The sequence below is a fragment of the Mirounga leonina genome, unplaced genomic scaffold, assembly GCF_011800145.1.
Source record: "Mirounga leonina isolate KUSES-001 unplaced genomic scaffold, KU_Mleo_1.0 Mir_150, whole genome shotgun sequence".
Classification (NCBI taxonomy): Eukaryota; Metazoa; Chordata; class Mammalia; order Carnivora; family Phocidae; genus Mirounga; species Mirounga leonina.
Genome location: NW_023270374.1, coordinates 7,208,491 through 7,230,663, shown reverse-complemented (window position 1 = coordinate 7,230,663; position 22,173 = coordinate 7,208,491). Strand labels below are relative to the sequence as shown.

At 39.7% G+C, this 22,173-nt stretch overlaps 1 protein-coding gene across 1 annotated transcript in view; it reads right to left on the bottom strand.

Moving 5' to 3' along the window:
• The window catches only part of DZANK1 (double zinc ribbon and ankyrin repeat domains 1), a 62,031-nt gene that overhangs the window by 26,661 nt on the left and 13,197 nt on the right, over positions 1 to 22,173 (bottom strand). The window contains exons 4-9 of the mRNA XM_035005782.1: positions 19,922 to 20,036; positions 18,441 to 18,537; positions 17,303 to 17,427; positions 13,629 to 13,714; positions 5,689 to 5,806; positions 211 to 324 (exon numbers count right to left, since the gene is read on the bottom strand). Coding sequence (XP_034861673.1) covers positions 211 to 324; positions 5,689 to 5,806; positions 13,629 to 13,714; positions 17,303 to 17,427; positions 18,441 to 18,537; positions 19,922 to 20,036 — 655 coding nt within the window. The remainder of the gene's footprint in view (positions 1 to 210; positions 325 to 5,688; positions 5,807 to 13,628; positions 13,715 to 17,302; positions 17,428 to 18,440; positions 18,538 to 19,921; positions 20,037 to 22,173) is intronic.

Sequence of the window (22,173 nt, the reverse complement as noted above, 5' to 3'; positions counted from 1 at the left end):
ACATTTCTATGTATCTCTCTTAACAGTTATAGATCTTATTGGCAAGTAAAATTCTTGGGCAGCATACCTTCCCAAAAATTAGAGTGGATTTTGTTCACAGATATTAGTTTATCAATTGTTCACCAACTTCATCAGCTGAAGACATTTAATGGCTTACATACCACTTTCTATATATTTTATTCGTGTTTTTACAGAATCACATTTCATTACCTTCAAGCGGAGGCTGGCCTGTGGCTGCAGCTGTAGGATAAGAGAGGCCTCACACACCACACAGATGGGAGTGTTCATGGGCACCATGTTTCCACATTCTGCACATAAGCCCATCTGCACAAAGAAAGAGGTTTGTCTTGGGATGCAAAAACTGAAGGTATAAGTAGATCTTCGAATATAAGATTTAATTTGCTTTTGGGGTGCCTGCGTGGCTCAGTCAGTTAAGCATCTGGCTTCGGCTCAGGTCATGATCCCGGAGTCCTGGGATCAAGTTCCGCATTGGGCTCCCTGCTGAGCGGGGGAGTCTGCTTCTCTCTCTCCCTCTGCCCTTCCCCCCACTTGTGCTCTCTCTCTCTCTCAAATAAATAAATAAAATCTTAAGAAAAAGATTTAATTTGCTTTTGTAAAAAATGTTTAAAAATAATTACCTTTATTCTTATTTTTTTTATATTGTGAGTAAGAACATGTTTATTGTGGAAAATAGAAATGTAAAAAAAAAAAAAGAAAGAAAAAATATCTTACAGGACAATGGAGTAAGGAAACCCACAAATCCTCTCTCCAAAAAGCAATTATAAAGTTGGATAAAACTGTCATTTCAGATTCAAAAAACCATTCCAGATTCTGAAAGTCACCAATTTCAGGTAAGAACACTACAAGTCCATGTGGTTCCTGCTTGAGGCTGTACCCATCCTCCTCTAGCTCTGTCAGTGTGGCAGCCTCACTGGGGCAGGACAGGCTGTGAAAACCAGCAGCTTCATAGCTGCTGCTGGGCAGGGCTCACTTGATTTGGGGCACTGTTAAGATGACAATCTCAGTGGCAAGAAAACAGGGAGGGCCAGTGGCTCTATAAGCCTGAAATCAGCATTCTGTTTGAGGCAACTAGTCAGGGATTTAACAGAAAGTTCCAGGAGCTAAGTCAAATATAGGGTGCTTGATAAGCTCCCCACATATCTTTAGTTGACTGGAAGATATGCACATGTATAGCATAAACCAGAGTGGGAGTAAGCCACTCATACATCGCTGGCTGATGGAAGCTACACATGGAGATGCAAGGGAGTTCAGTATAAAGTAAAAGCTGAGGCTGACTTGTAAGTAGCCTGAAGCTTGAATGTTCAACCCAGCCCACACATAGATCCATCAGCAGAGAGTGGAAGGCTTACTGGACCAAGGTATTTGAGTATAACTTCTGGCCAATCCTCAGTTGAGCACTAAGCTATGCAGACTCAGGGGTGACCCCAGGCTTAAAAATAAAAACAAGAACAAAAAACCTGATATCAGTGGCCACACATTTCAGGGGAGACAAACATGAGAAAAAAATTAATCCCAGTAAACAAAAATAAAAACAGCAGAAAGAAAAAGTAAGAAAATGTTAGAATCCAGAGTTGTTACAATGTATCATCTAAGATGTCCAGAATTAAAGAAAAAAATTATGAGGCACACAAAAAACAAGAAATTGTGACCTAAACTCAGGGAGAAAAAAAACAGCTGATAGATATAGTATCCCCAGATGTTGGATTTACAAAGATTTCAAAACAGCTATTATAAAACTGTTCAAAGAACTCAAGGAAACCATGTTTAAAGGATAAAGTATGGTGGTGATGTTTCAAAAAAATAGGGACTCTCAATAAAGACATAGAAATTATTTTTTTAAAAGGACCGTATCAGGGCGCCTGGGTGGCTCAGTTGGTTAAGCAACTGCCTTCGGCTCGGGTCATGATCCCGGGGTCCTGGGATCGAGTCCCGCATCGGGCTCCCTGCTCTGCGGGGAGCCTGCTTCTCCCTCTCCCACTCCCCCTGCTTGTGTTCCTTCTCTCGCTGTGTCTCTCTCTGTCAAATAAATAAATAAAATCTTTAAAAAAAAAAAAAAAAGGACCGTATCAAAACCTGGAGTTTAAAATTAAAATAACTGAAATGGGAAAAAAAAAAAATCTCCAGAGGGACTCCATAGCAGATCAGAGATTGACAGAAGAAAGAACTGGTGAACATGAATATGTTCAACAGAAATTTTCCAATCTGAAGAACAGAGAGAAAAAGGATGTTAGAAAATAAACCATCAAACACCTGTGGGACAACATATCAACATACATGTAATAGGAGTTTTAGAAGGAAGGGAGAGAGAAGAAAAGGCAAAAAAAAAAAAAGAGAGAGAGAATTTGAAGAAATAATAGCCAAAAACTTCCCACATTTGAAGAAAAACATTAATCTATAGCTCCAAGAAAATCAATTCCAAGAAAGATAAACAGAAAGAGATCCACATTTAGGCACACTATAGTCAAATTGCTGAATGTCAGAGAAAGAGAAAAGTCTTAAAAGTAGCAAGAGAAAAAACTACTTATCACATATCAAAAACCATGGAGACCAGAGGTAGGAGAATAATGTCTTCAAAGGACTGAAATTAAAAATAACTGTCAAATAAGGGGTTTCTGGGTGGCTCAGTCTGTTAAGCGTCTCACTCTTGATTTCAGCTCAGGTCATGATCTCAGGGTTGTGAGATCAAGCCCTGCATCGGGCTCCATGCTCAGTGGGGTGCCTGCTTGAGATTCTCCCTCTACCCCTGCCCCTCCCTTTCCCGTCTCTCTCTCAAATAAATAAATCCTTAAAAATAACTGTCAAACAAGAATTCTACATCCAGTAAAATTATCCTTCAAAAGAGGATGCAAAATAAATATTATCATAGACAAAGACAGAGAGAAATGGCTAGCAGATGTGCCTTTAGTAAAGGAAGTCCACTAGGCTAAAACTACGTGACACTAGATGATAACCTGAGTTCACAGGAAAGAAATGAAGAAATGAGAGACCAGATTTAATAAATATGTGAGTAAATATAAATGAGTACATAAACATTTTTTCTTATCTTTAAATGACATAAGATCATATAACACTGCATTTTCAGTTTATTACATATATAGATGTAATATATATGATGATATATATTACAGAAAAGATAAATAAATGGGGAGGAAAAGGAGTATGGCTGTTGACCATTGGATAGCAAAGAAGTTCAACTGGGGTGACATAGACCTGAACTGGCAAGCAAAAAGCAAAAACCTGGGTCCAATGAAACCTGTTTGGAAATCTCCCTCTGGGGAGCTGGTAGAACATGCTGGGAAGGCTGTACAGGCATGCTGCTATAACTTGCCAGCAAACTGCCCACTGGGGTGCCTGAGGACTGTCTGGGAGCTGGCTGAGGTGCCAGTGAAACTCACTGAGAAGCTGTTCGTGGGATGTTACCAAAACACAATGGGGCTCAGCAGAACTGGGTTCCTGCAGGTTAGCTGAGCACTGTCAGAGCAAAAAGAGAGGAAAGCATACCAGAACCAGGAAGAAAGGCCAAGTCCATTCTCCTGCAGTGTCCCTCCAGCAGCAATGTTCCTCTACTAACACAATTAACATCTAGCTAGCTGGCACAGGAGAAATGTTAAAAGGGTCCAGCTCCAGGACCCACAAGGCAGGGCAATGAAGGATGGATCTAGAGCTGTAAGGTGCACTTCTCCATCTATCTAATGAGACTCTGAGTGTCTTGGATTAAGTTTACCACTTTAAATATTTGTAATCTTGGGGCGCCTGGGTGCCTCAGTTGGTTAAGCCTCTGCCTTCGGCTCAGGTCATGATCCCAGGGTCCTAGGATCGAGCCCCGCATTGGGCTCCTTGCTCAGCGGGGAGTCTGCTTCTCCCTCTGCCTGCTCCTCCCCCTGCTTGTGCTCTCTCTGTCAAACAAATAAATAAAATCTTTTTTTTTTAAGATTTTTTTATTTTATTTTATTTGAGAGAGAATGAGAGAGAGCACATGAGAGGGGGGAGGGTCAGAGGGAGAAGCAGACTCCCTGCCGAGCAGGGAGCCCGATGCGGGACTCGATCCCGGGACTCCAGGATCATGACCTGAGCCGAAGGCAGTCGCCCAACCAACTGAGCCACCCAGGCGCCCAAATAAATAAAATCTTTAAAAAAATAATAAAAATAAATAATAAAAAATAAAAATAATAAATAAAATAACAAATAAAATAAATAAAAATAAATAAAATAATAAAAATAAATAAAATATTTATAATCTTTGATAACTTCTCCTCCCTAAAAGAACAAAGAAAGTTCTGAAAATCTGTTTTCCAGGGTGCCTGGGTGGCACAGTTGGTTGAGCGACTGACTCTTGGTTTCAACTCAGGTTGTGATCTCAGGGTCGTGGGATCGAGCCCACACTGGGCTCTGTGCTCAGCACAGAGTCTGCTTGGGATTCTTTGCCTCTCCCTGGCCCCATCCCCTGCAGACACTATTTCTCTCTAAAATAATTAAATAAATAAAATCTTTGAAAATCTGTTTTCAGGCAAGTAAAAAATAATTTTGATACTGCACCAATGAATGAATATAAGCAGGGAAAATCCAAACTGCTGGGATCTATTCATAGTTTATTTTCTGTATTATCTTCTTTATGAAGTTCAAAATACATTATAGCAAATTAAATTAATTTCTACAACAATCTTGAGCAATACCTTGGAATAAATTGTAAAAAAGATATCCATTTAGATTCTCACCCTTTGCTTGAAGGTATAACTCAATTCTAGAACTCTAGACTTAAACACACTGAATTAGTGGCTTTTTCTTAGTGACTATCTTTTTAAAGATGGTTATCTTTCAGTCAACATCATAGATCCTTTTATTTCATTTTGTAAACCCTACTCCATAAAAATAGCCAAGTTTCAAGTGCATAAAAGATGACACATTTTGGTGAAGGTTTTGATTTTTAGTAAGCTGAGTATCTTTTCTAACTATAAACTCATTAGTAGGCTTATACCAATTATTATCTATACTTAACAGCCAAAATTTTTTAATTGATCAATCTATAGCTTATACCAATAGCATCTTTGGACAAAATGATGTATCTTAAGGATATACAGACTTGTAATTAGTACTTCTCTCCATTTATTTCTAGAATAGAAATATTACTGTACCCAGGTTATAAACTGAGTATCATCTGAGTAGGAAATATATATTTACCTATGCACATATCACTGAAACAATAAGATTTCAGGGCACCTGGGTGGCTCAGTTGGTTAAGCGTCTGCCTTAGATTCAGGTCATGAACCCAGGGTCCTGGGTTCGAGTCCCATATCAGGTTCCCTGCTCCACGGGGAGCCTGCTTCTCTCTCTCCCTCTGCCTGCCACTCCCCCTGCTTGTGCACGCGTGCTCTCTCTCTCTCTCCCTCTATCAAATAAATAAATAAAATCTTTAAAAAAAAACAAAACAATACAATAAGATTTCAGTATCCTTCTGAGCCTGTGCTTCTGTAAGGCCACCAAAAGAAATGGCATTGCAAACAAGGTTTTCCATTTTTAAGTAAGAGACTGGGCAATAAGAGATTAGACTGCCAGTAATTTTTTCAACACTGTTTATGTTTGTGGATCATGAGTGCCAGGTCTATGCTACTGCTCTACTAAAGATCAAATAAACCAATGAAAGAAGTTTTTAAAGATTCTGCTGCTCACCTGAGCTCCTTCTGGGGGTGGGAGACGACAGCCAAATATGGGTGGTACAGGAGAGCCACATTCTTGACAGAAGCGAGCAAAGGGGTCAGACGGGCGGGGGGCCAGGCAGTGGGCACACCTACAACAAAATAGGTTCCTGACTGGCCATGTTCTGATGGGTTCACATTAAGAAGTCAGATGAAAATCTCCAAGTGTGCAAACATTTTAGAAAATAAAAAAACAAAACAAAGAGCAGACCACTCTCAAAGGCTATGGAACAAGTTCAAGACAGGGGATGCTTCTCCAGTCATTTTATTACAAAGTGGCCTTCCACCTGGACCCACTGGTCCTTCACCTGGCCTGGCTTACCTTATTTCCCAACGTTTGGCAGAAGTTTATCAGCAGCCTTGATCCCACTTCTGACTAATCCTATGACACTGGATTTGGCATGCGTGAGGGTGATCCCCGAGAATTCCAGTAAAGTCTACCTTAACTGCAATTTTCTGACTTCCTACCTGACCTCTGAGCTCAGTCTGTGACAGGTCTTGCCTGGAGGAGGACCACGTCTTGACCAAAGAAGATATACAAATGGTCAAGAAACACATGAAAAAAATGCTCAATGTCACTTGTCATTGATTTTGATTTTGATTTTGATTTGTCACAAATCAAAACCACAATGAAATTTCACTTTATATCTATTAGGATGACTATTAGAAAAACAGAAAATAACAAGTATTGGTGGAGAAATTGACACCCTTGTGCATTTCTGGTGGAAGGTAAAATGATGCAGCTGCTGTGGAAAACAGTTTAGCAGTTCCTGAAAAAGTTGGACAAAGAATTACCATAAAATCAAAATTCCAGTCCTAGGTAAATACCCAAAAGAACTGAAATCAGGGACTCAGATACTTGGACACCAATGTTCACAGCAGCATTACTCACAATAGTCAAATGTGGTAACAACTCAAGTGTCCATGAACAGATGAGTAGATAAACAAATTGTGGTGTATACATAATGGGATATTTTTCATCTTTAATACGGAATGCAATTCTGATACAGACTACAACATGAGAACTTCGAAAATATGCTCAGTGAAGTAAGTCAGACACAAAAGGACAAATATTGTCTGATTCTACTTACATAAGGTAACTAGAATAGGCAAATTCATAAAAACAGAAAGGAGAACAGAGGTTACTAGGGGCTGGAAGGATTAGGTGAAGGAGTTATTGCTTAATGGGAACTGAGTTCTGTTTGGAATGACAAAAAAGTTCTGGAAATGGATGGTGGTGATGGCTGCACAACATTGTGAATGTACTTAATGCCAGTGAATTGTACACTTAAAAATCATTAAAGTGGTAGATTTTAATTACGTATATTTTACCACAATAAAAGTGTAAAGGGCCTCAAAAATAATCGATATAAAATAAAAGTAATAATGTAAGGATGTATATGTATAATATGTATAAATGTAACAATGTATTATGGGGTTCATAATATTCGCAGAAGTGAAATGAGTGACCACAGTAGCACAAAGGCTGTTGTTACTCAGCGCCTGGAAGTATGGGATCATGAGGTTCCTATGCTGTGTACAAAGTGGCCTAATCCTGCTTGAGGATGGGCTGTGATGAGTTAAAAATACGTATTAGAAACCAAAGCAACTACTAAGAACAAAGTTCTAGCTAATAAGCTAACAAAGCATATAAAGCAAAATGGAATCGTGAAACATACCCAACTAATCCAAAAGATGGCAGAAAAAAAGAAAAGGCAACAAAGAACAGATAAGATGAACAGAAAACAAATAGCATGATGGTTGATTTAAATTCAAACATATCAATAATCAGAATATACTCTTAACACCCCAACTAAAATGTAGAAATTGTCAGGTTTTTTAAAAAGCAAGATCTAACTAGATGTTGCTTTAAAAAAACTTAAAGAAAAACAGATAGGTTAAAAGTAAAAGGATGAAAACAGTTAGATCATGCAAACACTAAGCAGAAGAAAGCAGGGGTGGCTGTGTTAATATCAGACAAAATAGGTTTCTTTCTTTTTTTTTTTTCAGACAAAATAGATTTCTGAGCAAAGAGTATCACCAGGGTTAAAGAAGGTTATTCATTATGATAAAGGGGTCAACTCAGCAAGAGGACATAAGAATCCAAAAGGTTTATACACAATAATAGAGCTTAAAAGTACATGAAGCAAAATCCAATAGAAAGCAAGGATAAGAAGACAAATTCATAATTATAGCCACAGATTTCTCAATCACTGATTAAGAAATAGACAGAAAAATCAGTAAAGATAGAGAAGAGTTAAATAATATCATCAACCAACTTAACCTAATTGACAGTTACAGAATACTCACTCTAGCAAAATGTACATCCTTTTGAAGTGTACATGGAACATTCACCAATCAAATCATACAATATATGTTCTCTGATCAAAAAAGGAATTAAATTTGAAATAAGTACCAGAGGATATAAGGAAAATCCCCAAATATTGGAAATTTAATAAAATACTTTCAAATAACCCATGGGTCAAAAAAGAAACGACAAGGATAGTTAGAAAGTTTAAACTGAATTAAAATGAAAACACAACAGGGGCGCCTAGCTCAGTCAATAGAGCATGTGGCTCTTGATCTCAGAGTCATGAGTTCAAGCCCCACACTGGGCATGGGGTCTACTTAAAAAAATTAAAAATAAAAATGAAATGAGAACACAACATACTAATATTAGGGGCTAACGCAGTACTCGGGGAAAATTTGCAGAATTCTAAATGCCTATATTAGAACGAAGAAAGCCTTCAAATGAATGAGTTCATCTTCCACATACTAAAGAAATTAGAAAAAGAAGAGCAGAGGCGCCGGGTGGCGCAGTTGGTTGAGCAAACAGCTCTTGGTTTCAGCTCAGGTCCTGATCTCATATGGGTCATGAGATCCAGCCCCATGTCCACCTCCAAACTCAGTGCAGAGTCTGCTTTACATTCAGTCTCCCTCTGCCCCCTGCTCCTGCTCTCTTTCTCTCTCTCTAACAAATAAATAAATCTTAAAAAAAGAAAAAGAAGAGCAAATGAAACTAACGGTTCGCTAAAAAAGAAACAGATAAACAGACTTATATTTATTAAACAAACTTAATATGTAGTTTAAAGTCTTCCTTAAAACTCTGGACCCCAGTGCTTTCACTGGTGTACCTGACCAAACACCTAAGGAAGAAATAATACCAATTCTTTTCTTTTTTTATTAACATATAATGTATTATTTGTTTCAGGGGTACAGGTCTGTGATTCAACAGTCTTACACAATTCACAGCACTCACCATAGCACATACCCTCCCCAATGTCCATCACCCAGCCACCCCAACCCTCCTACCACCCAGTAATACCAATTCTAAACAAACTCAGAAAATTAAAGGAGAGAGAATACTTCCCAACTTATTTTGTGAACCCAGAATTACCTTGATACTAAAATCAGAGAAAGATACTGTAAGGCATGAAAACTACAGACCAATATCCCTCATGTACATATATGCAAAAAGTTCCTTATATTTTAGCAAATCAAATTAAATATTACATAAAATAGATAATACTTCAAGTGAGGTTTATCTCAGAAATGCATGGCTGATTTAAAACTTGAAAATCAGGGCACCTGGGTGGCTCAGTCCGTTAAGCGTCTGCCTTCGGCTCAGGTCATGATCCTGGGGTCCTGGGATTGAGCCCCACATTGAGCTCCCTTCTCAGTGGGGAGCCTGCTTCCTCTTCTCCCTCTCCCTCTGCCTGCTGCTCTGCCTACTTATGTGCTCCCTCTCTCTCTCTCTCTGTCAAATAAATAAATAAAATATTTAAAAAAATAAAACTTGAAAATCAGGGGTGCCTGTGTGGCTCAGTCAGTTAAGTGTATGACTTTGGCTCAGGTCATGATCTTAGGGTCCTGGGATCAAGAGCCCTGCGCCTGACTCCATGCTCGGCAGGGAGTCTGCTTCACCCTCTCCCTCTGCCCTTCCCCCAGCTCATGCTCTCTCTGTCTCTCTCTCTCAAATAAATAAACAAAATCTTTAAAATAAAACTTGAAAATCAATCTTTGTAATTCACCACATGAACAAAAAAGGAAAAACCATATTACTTTAATAGGTAGAGAAAATGCTATAGACAAAATCCAACATCTAGTCCTGATTTAAAAGAAAAACAACCAAAAAACCCTAGGGGCACCTGTGTGGCTCAGTCAGTTAAGTGTCTGCCTTCGACTCAGGTCATGATCCCAGAATCCTGGGATCCAGCCCCGCATCTGGCTCCCTACTCAGTAGGGAGCCTGCTTCTCCCTCTCCCTCTGCCCCCCAGCTCGTCTCTCTATCTCAGATAAATAAATAAAATCTTAAAAAAAAAAAACAAACCTCTCAGCAAGCTAAGACTAGGAGAAAATTTCCTCAATCTGAAAGGACAACAAAAAAAATCTACAGCCAATATCATATTTAATGTTAAGAAATGGAATGTTTTCTCCCTAAGTTCAGGAATAAGGCAAGAATGTCCACTCTCATCACTTCTATTCTAAATTTACTGGAAGTCTGGCCAAGGCAACAAGTCAAGGGAAAAAAAGAACAAAGAAAAGGGATCTGTATATGTGTTCCAGCTATAGAGATCAGACTGTTTTCGGTTTGCACAGCACCTCAGGGGAGGAAAGAATATATGAATAGGGAATATTGCCATCCAGGTGGCTTTAGGGTCCTGAGGAGTAGAGAAGGATGGCACAGGGGAGGTCTGGATGGATCTAATTTGTGTAGGAGTTCCCTGTAGATAAATTACTGATCCCCCAACTACTATCTCCCAGGATGTAACAGCTGAATTAATATGTAATCAACTGCACTGTAACTAAGGCAGGTGCACGCCCCACCCAATACCATTTCTTACCCTCTAATCCTACCTGATCTTTAACAAAGCATTAATAATTCTAAGGATCATCTCTATTTTGTTGTGCTTTTTTGTAACTTTTAAATAAATCAGTTTATAGTGGAAGAAAGGAAGGAAGGAAGGAAGGAAGGAAAGGAACAAGGAAGGAAGGAAAGAAGAAAGGAAGGAAGGAAGGATCCATGTAGAAAATGAAAAAATTTACATTTTAAAAGCAAAAAATTTTAAATTTACATTTTAAAATTTATATTTTAAAAAATTTACATTTTAAAAGCAATACCATTTATGACAGCATCAAAAAATACGAAATACTTAGAAATCAATTTGACAAAAGATATGTAAATCCTGAGCACTGAAAACTATACAACACTGCTGAAAGAAATTAAGGAAGAACTAAATAAACGATGAGATAACCTCATTTTTCTGGACTGTAAAGACTCAAAATTGTTAATAACATCAATTTTTCTTAAATTAATATATCAACTAAATGCAATCCAAATCAAAACTCTAGCAGACATTTTGTAGATGTTGAGAAGCTGATTTTAAAACTTATTTGAAAATGCAAAGTACCGAGAGGAGCCAAACTATTTTTGTAAAAGAAGAACAAAGTTGAAGAATGTGTAACACTTAGTTTCAAGACTTATTATAAAGGTATGGCAATCAAGCAGTGTGGTAGTAAATAAATATAGACAAACATCAGTGGATCAGAATACAGAGTCCAGAAACAGACCCACAAAATCTCAAAAGTAATCAATCAGAAAAGGACAATCTTTTCAACAAATGGTGCTGGAATAACCTCACACTATAATTAAATATGGATCACAGACCTAAATATAAGAGCTACAACTTCTAGAAGAAAACATAGAAGAAAATCTTATGAGTGGGATATGTCTTTGGTTTGGGAAAGACTTCTTAAATATGTCAAAATAAACATTAAGTATAAGACAAATAAATACATTGCATTTGATCAAAAATAAAAACTTTAGCTCTTTAAAAATAAACTTTCTTGGGGCACCTGGGTGGCTCAGTCGGTTGAGCGTCTGCCTTCGGCTCGGGTCGTGATCCCAGGGTCCTGGGATCGAGCCCCGCGTCGGGCTCCCTGCTCGGCGGGGAGCCTGCTTCCCCCTCTCCTCCCCACTCATGCTCTCTATCACTATCTCTGACTTTCTCAAATAAATAAATAAAATCTTTAAAAAAAAAAAAACTTTCTTAAGCAAATAACAAGCCAAAACTGGGAGAAAATATTTGCAAAACATATATTAACAAAAGAGAACATGTACAACTCTATAATTAGGAGATACAGTACTCAATTTTTAAAAAGGGCAAAACGTTTGAACAGGCACTTTCCCAAAGAAGGTATATGGATGGCAAATAAACACTTTTAAAGATGCTCAAAGTCATTAGTCACTAGGGAAATGCAAATGAAATCCACAAGCACCATCTCACAAGAATGGCCAAACATAAAAATTAAAGCATTGGTGAGGATGTAGAGAAAGTGGGATTCTCATACACTGTCGCTGGGAATGTAAAATGGTGCACCTCCTTTGGAAAACAGCTTGGCAGTTTCTTAAAAAGTTAAACGTACAGCTATCATATGACCGAGGCATTTCATTCCAGATATGTACTTAAGGGAAATGAAACTATATATGCATATCATGACTTGTATACAAATGTTCTTAGCTTTACCTGTAATAGCCCAAAACTGGAAACAACCCAGATGTCCATCAATAGATGACTAAATATACAGATTGCGATGTATCCATACAATGGGATACTACTCAACAATAAAAAGAAATAAACACCTGATACGTGCAGCAACGTGGGTGAATCTCAAAATAACTAGGAAAAGGAATGGGGTGCCGGGGTGGCTCAGTTGTTAAGCATCTGCCTTCGGCTCAGGTCATGATCCCAGGGTCCTGGGATCGAGCCTGGCATCGGGCTCCCTGCTCCACAGGAAACCTGCTTCTCCCCCTCCCACTCCCACTGCTTGTGTTCCCTCTCTTGCTGTGTCTCTCTCTGTCAAATAAATAAATAAAATCTTAAAAAAAAAAATAACTAGGAAAATGAAAGAAGCTTGGCAAAAAGAGCACATACTGAATTATTCCATTTATGTATGGAATCAAATGCAAACTAAAACTACAGTGACGAGAAGCAGATCAATAGTTGCCTTGGGATAGGGAGGAGCACAAGGGAGGGGCTTCAAAAGGGTACAGCGCAGGAAACTTTTGGAGGTGACGGACTTGTTCATTTTAATTATAGTGATAGTTTCAAGGTTATATGCACATGTCAACTGCAGCTTTTTTTTTGCAAAATGAATTAAAAAATTTTTTTACTTGAGTATAGTTGACACACAGTGTTTCAGTTGTATAACCACACAAGCACTGGTTTCAGTTGTATAACATAGTGATTCAACTTCTTTACATGTTAGGCTCACAAGTATAGCTACCATCTGTCACCGTACAATGCTATTACCATTGGCTATATTCCCTATGCTTTTATTCCTGTAACTTATTCATTCCATAACTGGAAGACTATATCTCCCACTCCCCTTCCCCCATTTTGCCCATCCCTCCAACCCCCTCTCCTCCGGCAACCATCAGTTTGTTCTATTTATAAGTCTGATTCTTCTGTTTGTCTATTCATTTTTTTTTGTTTTTTAGATTCTACATATGAGTGAATTCATATGGTATTTGTCTTTCTCTAATTTCACTCAGCATAATACCCTCTAGGTCTATCCATGTTGTAGCAAATGGCACGATCTCATCCTTTTTATGGCTGTGTAATGTTCCACTGCATAAATATACCACATCTTCCCTAGTCATTCGCCTGTTGATGAACACTTAGATTGTTTCCATGTCTTCGCTATTGTACATAACGATGTGATATACATAAGGGTCAACTGTACTTTTTAAATAAGTACAGTTTTATTGTATATCAATATACTTTGAAAATTTATAAAAATTTAATGAAAGACAGTTGGGTGAGAAAACACCATTCTTATGTCTCATCCTTAAATTTTTTTGACAATGTCTCAGTAGGATTTAAGAAATAGTAAAGAAAATGTAATACTTACTTGAGAAAGTCTGTCTCTCTTTGAATTCTCATGATCTCCGTGCTTGTTAAACTCTTCTGGCCAGTTATGTGTGCAAAACTAGGGAACTACAATTAAGGATACATATAAAATCACAGTAAAAGCTATGTACAGTAAAATTGCATTTTAATATATTGTCTTATCATATCCAGCACTCATCTTTTGAGAACCACGACGGGAGAATCATAAGTAATGATTACCCTAGGACCCAACATTAAAAAATTAGAGTGCTATCATGATTAGATATGTATATTTCACTAAAAACAGAGTTTACAAGAAAAGATATCTGAATTTACCATCAGACAGACCAGAGTTTAGAATTTAAAAACCTAAGTTGCCCTCCATTTTTCTCAAAGATTACATCCCCAGGAAAATCAAAGATTCACCTAAAAGAACATATGCAGCAACTGTCTGCTGTTATCCAAAAACATTTAACTCATTTGATATATTTTTATTTGAGCATTCACTTTGTACCAGGCACTGTGTTTGACACAGGGAGGGGGGACAAAGATAAATATTACACGGTCCCTACCCTTTAGGAGCTGAACTGGTGGACACACAAAATACTGAAACACTGTGGTTTCAGTATAGTAATGCATTTGTGTTGAGTCCCATGGGACCCTAGAAGAGAAAATAATCACATTCACTTGCTCCAGGGGAGAAAGGCTTCCCAGGATGCTAACACCTGAGCTGGGCCTGGGAAAGTAAAAAAAGATTTGTCAAATGGACACAAGACAATGGGATTCCCAAGCAGAGGAAACCCATTTGCAAAGGCACAGTGGTAGGGCAGTGCTTGGCCTATCCTGGGGCTCAGGGGTGTGACGTGCTTTAGACGTCTGAGTAACTGGAGAAGGAACATGGAGGGGAGGAGCTATCACTTAGGAAGGGTCTGACACCTGCTAAAATCGTATTACGTAGTCATTACCTCCTTAACATTTCACAATGATCTTATGAGGTGGATAATATTATCCTCATTTAAAATTTTTTTTGTAATAGTTTCTTTAGATATAATTTTGAACTTACAGAAAAGTTGCAAAGAGAGTACAAATAACTCCTGCATACCCAGCTTGACCAGGTTTTCATGTTAACATTTTGCCCAGTGCACCTTCTCTCTCTCTCTCCCTGAATCATGTGAGAATGAGCGGCAGTTACAATGCCCTTCTGCCCCTACATACTTGAGTGTACACGACGTTAAGAACAAGGATGTCCTCTTACATGACAATGCAATTATCAAAACCAGAAAAGTTAATGGCTACACAATACTATGATCTAATCCCCAGATCTTTATTCAAATGTCATTGTTCCTACCAATGATGTCCTTCACACTATATATTATTTTTCCTGGTCTAGGATCCAGTCCAGTGTCACGCTGTGCATTTAGTTGTCAAGTCTCTTTTGTCTCCTTTAACCTGGAATTGTTCCTCAGTCTGTCTGTATCTTTCATGATCTTGACATGTTTGAAGAGTAATGGGTCATTTAATCTGTAGAATCTCCATTAATTTGGTTTTGTCTGATGTTTCTTCATTACTGGATTCAGGCATGCATTTTGGCACAAATATGAGGGAAATGATATTATGTCCATCTCAGTGCCTTACACCAAGAGGCACATATAATCCCCATTTTTGTTTCCCTTGCCTTTGAAGACATGTCTAGCAAGAAGTTGCTGAGGCCAAGGTCAAAGAGGTTGCTGCCTATGTTCTCCTCTAGGACTTTGATGGATTCCTGTCTCACATTTAGGTCTTTCATTCATTTTGAGTTTATCTTTGTGTATAGTGTAAGAAAATGGTCCAGTTCCATTCTTCTGCATGTGGCTGTCCAATTTTTCCAACACCATTTGTTGAAGACACTGCCTTTTTTCCATTGGATATTCTTTCCAGCTTTGTCAAGGATTAGTTGACCATAAAGCTGAGGGTCCATTTCTGGGTTCTCTATTCTGTTGCATTGACCTATGTGTCTGTTTTTGTGCCAGTACCATATTGCCTTGATGATTACAGCTTTGTAGTAGAGCTTGAAGGCTGGAATTATGATGCTATCAGCTTTTGTTTTCTTTTTCAACATTCCTCTAGCTATTCGGGGTCTTTTCTGGTTCTAGTCAAATTTTAGGATTATTTGTTCCAGCTCTGTGAAAAATACTGATGGTATTTTGATAGGGATTGCATTGAATGTGTAGATTGTTCTGGATAGCATAGACATTTTAACAATATTTTTCTTGGAGGGAGGTGGGTGAGGGAATGGGGTAACTGGGTGATGGGCATTAAGGAGGGCACTTGATGTAATGAGCATTGTAATATGCAACTGATGCATCACTAAACTCTACCTCTGAAACTAAAAATAATCATCATCATCCCCATTTTTGAGATGAAGATGCTGAGGCTCAGAAAGGTTGAGTCACTTGCTTGAGGTCATGTCAACAGTATGTGAACTATCTGACATACCCAGGCCTCTCTGACCCCAGTAGGGTCCCTGTCCACCACAATAACTATGGGCTACAGACTCCAGAATTTATGCTTCAGGCAATGGGGAGCAGTCAGAGGTTTTGAGTTGCTTTTGTGTCAGATCCAACATGGCATGGACAAAGTGGTGGTCTACTGGCCAAATCTGGCCTGCCATTGAGTTTCATTTGGCCCATATATATTGGTCCACACAGCGTTTAAAAATTTGATTTAATTGTTAACATTTAAAATTAGGTTATAACACATAAAGATGCAGGTTTCTGGATTTTCTTGCAAAATCATAAGATGTGGCAACACTGAGTCTGTAGGCCTTCTTGTACATAGTTGACTGGAGCTAAGTAGAGATAACTAACCCATTGAGCTGACTCAGGCATTCCATGTTGCCAGAGAACCCCTGACTCAGGACCTGAAACTAAAGCCCTGTGTCAGCTGTCATTTATCTTCCACCCAGGTTTTACAACACATTTACTCTGCTGCCTAGCCCCTAATGGCGCCCCCAGGTCAGATGCTTAGTTCAGAGACATCTTGTCTCCCTGGTGGTTGTTGACATGTTGTAATACCCAGCATCATTAATTCTGATGTTTGCTGAAGTATGCTTCAGATGGGATTGAGCTGGAATCTCTTCCAAATAGATTCCCTTTACAATTAGAAGAAAATCCAAACTCCTTGCTATAGGCCTCAAGATCCTAGCATCTGTGATTCTCAACTATGCCTGTCCATTAGAATCACTTGTGGGTGAATTTTATTTAATTTATTTAAAGATTTATTTATTTTTTTGAGAGAAAGAGAGAGCACGCGCATGCGAACGTACATGCACATGAGCTGGGAGGGGAGGGGCAGAAGGAGAGGGAGAAGCAGGCTTCCCGCTGAGCAGGGAGCCCAACTCAGGGTCCCATCCCAGGACCGTGGGATCATGACCTGAGCCAAAGGCAGATTACTTAACCGACTGAGCCACCCAGGTGCCCACTATTTTAAAATTTTTGATAGATGACTTAACATGTTTATTATCTGCATGCCCCACTCCCAATAAAATGTAAGCTTCTGAGTACAGGGGACTTTCCTGTCCAACACAGTATTCCCAGCACTAAAACGGTGCCTGGCACATGGTGAAAAGGCTGGGGGATACAGACTTAAAAGTATTTCATGGGAAGATTAAGAATATAGGAGGTATTTAGTACCATAAAGATTTTCTTTAGAAGTTACCTGAGACTGGCGGGTAGGTGGTCTAGAACCTGATTCTTCATGGTAAGGTGGGATTTCCAGTGGATTCTCTGAGAAACGAAGATCTTTCCATGTTTTAGAGTCAGTTCTTTCACCTACGCCAAGGTCTACAATTATTTAAAAAAAAAAATCATTCTGTGAACATCTGTAATTCTTTTTTTTTTTTTAAGATTTTTTATTTATTTATTTGAGAGAGAGAGAATGAGAGAAAGCACATGAGAGGGGGGAGGGTCAGAGGGAGAAGCAGACTCCCTGCTGAGCAGGGAGCCCAATGCGGGACTCGATCCAGGGACTCCAGGATCATGACCTGAGCCGAAGGCAGTCGCTTAACCAACTGAGCCACCCAGGTGCCCATGAACATCTGTAATTCTATGTGTAATTATGCAAATATGTCTTCATAGGTAGAAACCTTTTTAGGGACTACTGTCATCACATCTTTAACTAGATATAGCAACTATATAAAGAAGCCCCCACTTGGTGAACTAGCCCTAGAAAAGAAAAAATTAGCCCGGACTGAGAAAATAAAAATCTGCCCTGCTACATTCTATAACATTCCACATCAGGCTGAGAAAATAGATAAATCCAATGGCAAGGTTAGCAGGAAACATTACTTCTCCCAAGGACACACTGTAGCTGTAAAATGTCATAACAGACCCCCCCCCCTTCTTTGAGTGGCTACTGTTTCCACATTTATTTTTGTAGTTTCCAAGGTGAACAAAACCCTGGTTCCCTTTGCAATCCATACCTGATGGTGCCAGTTCACATGCAGCCCTGCTTTGCTTCGAGTCTGTCAAAACTCTGCTCTCATTTAAATTTCACCCAGACTCCACCTGTCCCCCAAGCCCTATAACCTTGTCTTTTCCTTTGTTTGGTGTGATGCCCCACGGTTCTTCTGCAGGGTGGTCTCCCTTGTTGCAACGAGTCAACAAATCTCACTTTGTTGGACTCCTTGATGATCCCTCTTGGTCTTAAGCTGTTAGTGAGGACAGCACTAAGATTATAACTTACTTTTCTATTCCAGTGTTTCTTATTCCAACCCTTCTGCAGACAAGAACACGAGTAGTGAACCTGTTTGGTTGTTTAGAATACTAAAATTTATCTTCATCCTTCCATGTCATACCTGCAGACTTTCTAAGGTTAACATTCCAATTCTGTTTATTTTCAGCATTCTTATATTTCTTCCATAGTTTTGATCCCACAAATCCATTTTTCAATTCCTAGGAATGAAGAGATCGCATATCAATCACTTGATTACACCCATTTGCAATGTGAAAATGAAAAGTTGCCAGGTAGAGACAATGTCATAGTGTGCACTTCTTACTTGAAAGGGTTTACAATAGTTTTTACAAAATGACCTCTGTTTCACCTTACTCTGGAAACACACGGCTTTGTATCTGGGCCGCTTGGCTGGTAGTATGTCTGGTTGGTAGGCTCCACCAGTCAAGCAGCAGGCAGCAGGACACGAAGGCAGGATGTTACAGTCATGGGAGTCCGGGGAATAACAAAGGGACCACCAGATCCAGGAGGCAAATAAAAGGTGGGGTCAGACCAAGATAGGACTTAACCACACTACCTGCCCATGCACAGTCCTTATACTCTTCTCCATGGACTTTCTTCCCCATGGACTCAGTCCCTTATGCCTGATTCAAGCCTGAGCACCTACTGACCCAAGTAGGCTCAGCCTCTGCTGGATACCCCTGCCCATGGCAGATTCCTGTCCTGATCATACTTGAGCCCCACACTATGCCTGTACCCACTGCTCTGGTCCCGCAGCCACTTCTGGACTCTGGCCCGTCCTTGGGCTAAAGGGATCCCCTCCCAAACTTCTGGTCATCCCCATCAAGACCTCCATGACTGAGACTTTTTGGTTGATTGCCTTACCATGAGCTAGCCCATCCTCTGGCCCTCGGATCTGTCTCACTGGTGCTCAAAGCCCAGGGACTGAAGTTTCAAACATCCTTGTAGATAAGTCTAGTTCATCCTCCAGAGAGGCAAGGCTTTGAGCTTTTCAGGGATGAAGATTTCAACATAATCAATGGCTATGGTCACAGAGGGTTTCTACTAGTCTGATGTATCTGTTCAACAAATATACACTCACTGCCCTCTCCAGCTTACCTCTGTGCAAGGCAATGAGTATGGCAGACATGCTCTCTGCCACCTTAGAACTTACCCTGCATGGGGAAGGTAGACGATGAGCAAAGTAATCACATATTCAAAGCACCATATAAATGGAGAAGGCCTGAATGATGGGGGAGCAGTGATAGAACACAGCATACATAGTGTAGTTTGGCTGGAGAAATGTACAGGGGAGTCACAGAGCAAGAAAGGATGACTGAAGACAGAAACTGATCACTTTCTTCAATAGTAAGTGGGGGTCACTGAAGACAATGGAACATGGGCCATGATGCTGGGGAGGAATTTCTACTGTGCAGGATGGACTGACCAACAGGCAGGAAATCACTTTGCCATGGTGGCTACTGACCCCAGTTATAAGAACCAAGGAGCACAGGTGATGAAATGAAAGAGAAGATGGGAATCACTGAGAAAGAAGGAACCAAGAATGTGGTGACCATCTGAAAGTGTTACAGTTTCATTACTTGCCTGCTTGGAAGAATCTTTGAGAACATTTTCAACATGGTTTTCTGAAGAGACTGTATTTGGTGGCTCATAGCCCACCTGAAACACCTTTGTTACAATGCCACTCTGTCTGCAGTCCCTGAAAATTATTCAAAATAGAAAAAGTGTTACACGAAGCTTCAAAGAAAAGACGGCTATCTTGAATAACCATGCTGCCAGCCACACCACTTGATAAAAAACCAGGCCACTACCACCTTCAACCCCCACCACAACCCCACTCTGAGGCTCCTTGGTTGGTTTCCATAAATTACCATTTGGGCCCCTAGTTTGTTTATTTGTTTTTCTCTTCCCAAGCTTGAAATTCCTGCTCTTATGTTTTAAATTAACCAATAAAGAGTGAGACCAAGAGACCCTAAGCCCCCACCCTCAACCCCAATAAAAGCAGAACCCCAGGCCCATGAACTCTCTCTCACTCTCTCTACTGGTGACCTTGCTGTGTGGCCTCAGGTATGCTATGTAATTTCCAAGACCTGTAAGTAATAAACCTTGTCTCTGAGAGTCTCCTGGTGGTTCCTGCTGAGGATGTCTTGCAGCCATGATAAGAACCACAAGGGCCAGTCTAGCCACACACTGGTTACTGATGGGCTGAGGCCAGCACACGATAGTCTTCATGTGGACATGTTTTCATTTCTCTTGAATAGATATACAGGAGAGGAATTGCTGGGTCATGTGGTATCTCTAACTTTTTAGAAACTGCTAAACTGTGGTTGCTCCATTTTACATTCCCACCAGCATTATCTGAAGGTTCCAGTTTCTCCACATACTCATCAACATTTGATATTGTCAGCCTTTTTTGATCACCTGTACTCTTGATTATGTTCTCTGTAGGCATTTGCTTGTGCTGTGTCCCTAGAGTATTGGGATATAGGCTTGGCTGTTGGAACACAGAATAAAAACAACAGTGGCTTAAACTAGAGAGAATCAACAGGGTGTAATCAGCCCAGAGCTGGTACAGAGGTGCCATGGTGATGGGGGCATGGTGTCAAGTTTCCACCTTGTTGCTCCAGCTCTAGGACCTTGAACTTGTCTTCATGACCCAACATGGCTGGCCACATCCACATTCCAGCCAGTGGGAAACAGGGCCCACCTCTCCCCTTTAAGGGCACAATCCAGAAGTTGCACACATCACTTTCACATACATGTCACTGGCCACACCTGGTGATACGGCTCTTGCCAGTTGCAAGGAGGATTGGGAAATATCTTTCTTCCAGGCAACCATGTGTCTAGCTAAAAATCATGGGCTCTATTATTCTGGAAGAAGGGAAACACAGATACTGGGGGACAGCCACCAGCCTCCAATGGTCATAATGACCATACGTCAGATTTAATATTTTTAACTCTCATGCCCACTAATTTGTGTTGAAAGCTCACAGCTGGAACACAGGTGATTCTGTGTGAATTCTATTCTGCCCAGGCACTTAATTCTTTTTCCATTTCCATTCTCTTCTTTCTTTTGTGTTCTTTGTCTGCTTTGCTCTTATTGATTTTCATATTGGTCTCTGATACATTTCATGTTTCATTAGCCTTTCTTTTGCAATTTCTCAGATCTCTTACATGTCAGATTTTTAATATTTCTTAAAAATTTTGAAGCTTTAATAAGTGTCCTAAAATACTTAAAATTCTTTAATATTTATAAATGCATAAACATCAATTCCAAAACAGTTGAGAAATGTTTAACATTAAGCAATAAGGAAGTTTCAAGCTACATTTCTAGAAGAAAAAAAATGATCAGGAATACACAATTCATCTCAATTGCCATTATCTATCAGTGTGTAACAATATTTAAACTGCATGTTCACTGGCTGGAGTGATTTATGGGTGGCTAAACTTTGGGGAAGCACATGTTTTGTTTTCCTTTTTTTTGTTCTTAATAACAAAACCAGTTTTACAGTTACAGAAATCTGGATGCAGATACAGATGATCTTTTAGATGAACTACTTACTTAACTCATTCACCTCAACATCCATCTCACCTAAATGTTCATCTTTGGTCCCAGGTCCCAGGTCTGTCATCCAAGATACAGTTGTCCTCCTTGCTAGCATACTTCCTAGACACCACAAACATCTCTATCCAGGGATCCTTTAATTCCTGGATAATTGTGGGGCTCCCTGAAATGTGCGCTTCTAGCCCCACCATCACACTGAGCAGAAGCCTGACTCCCATCCACTTGCTCTACTCCTGGAAGGTACAGGTTGTCTCCCCAACCACATCTGGCC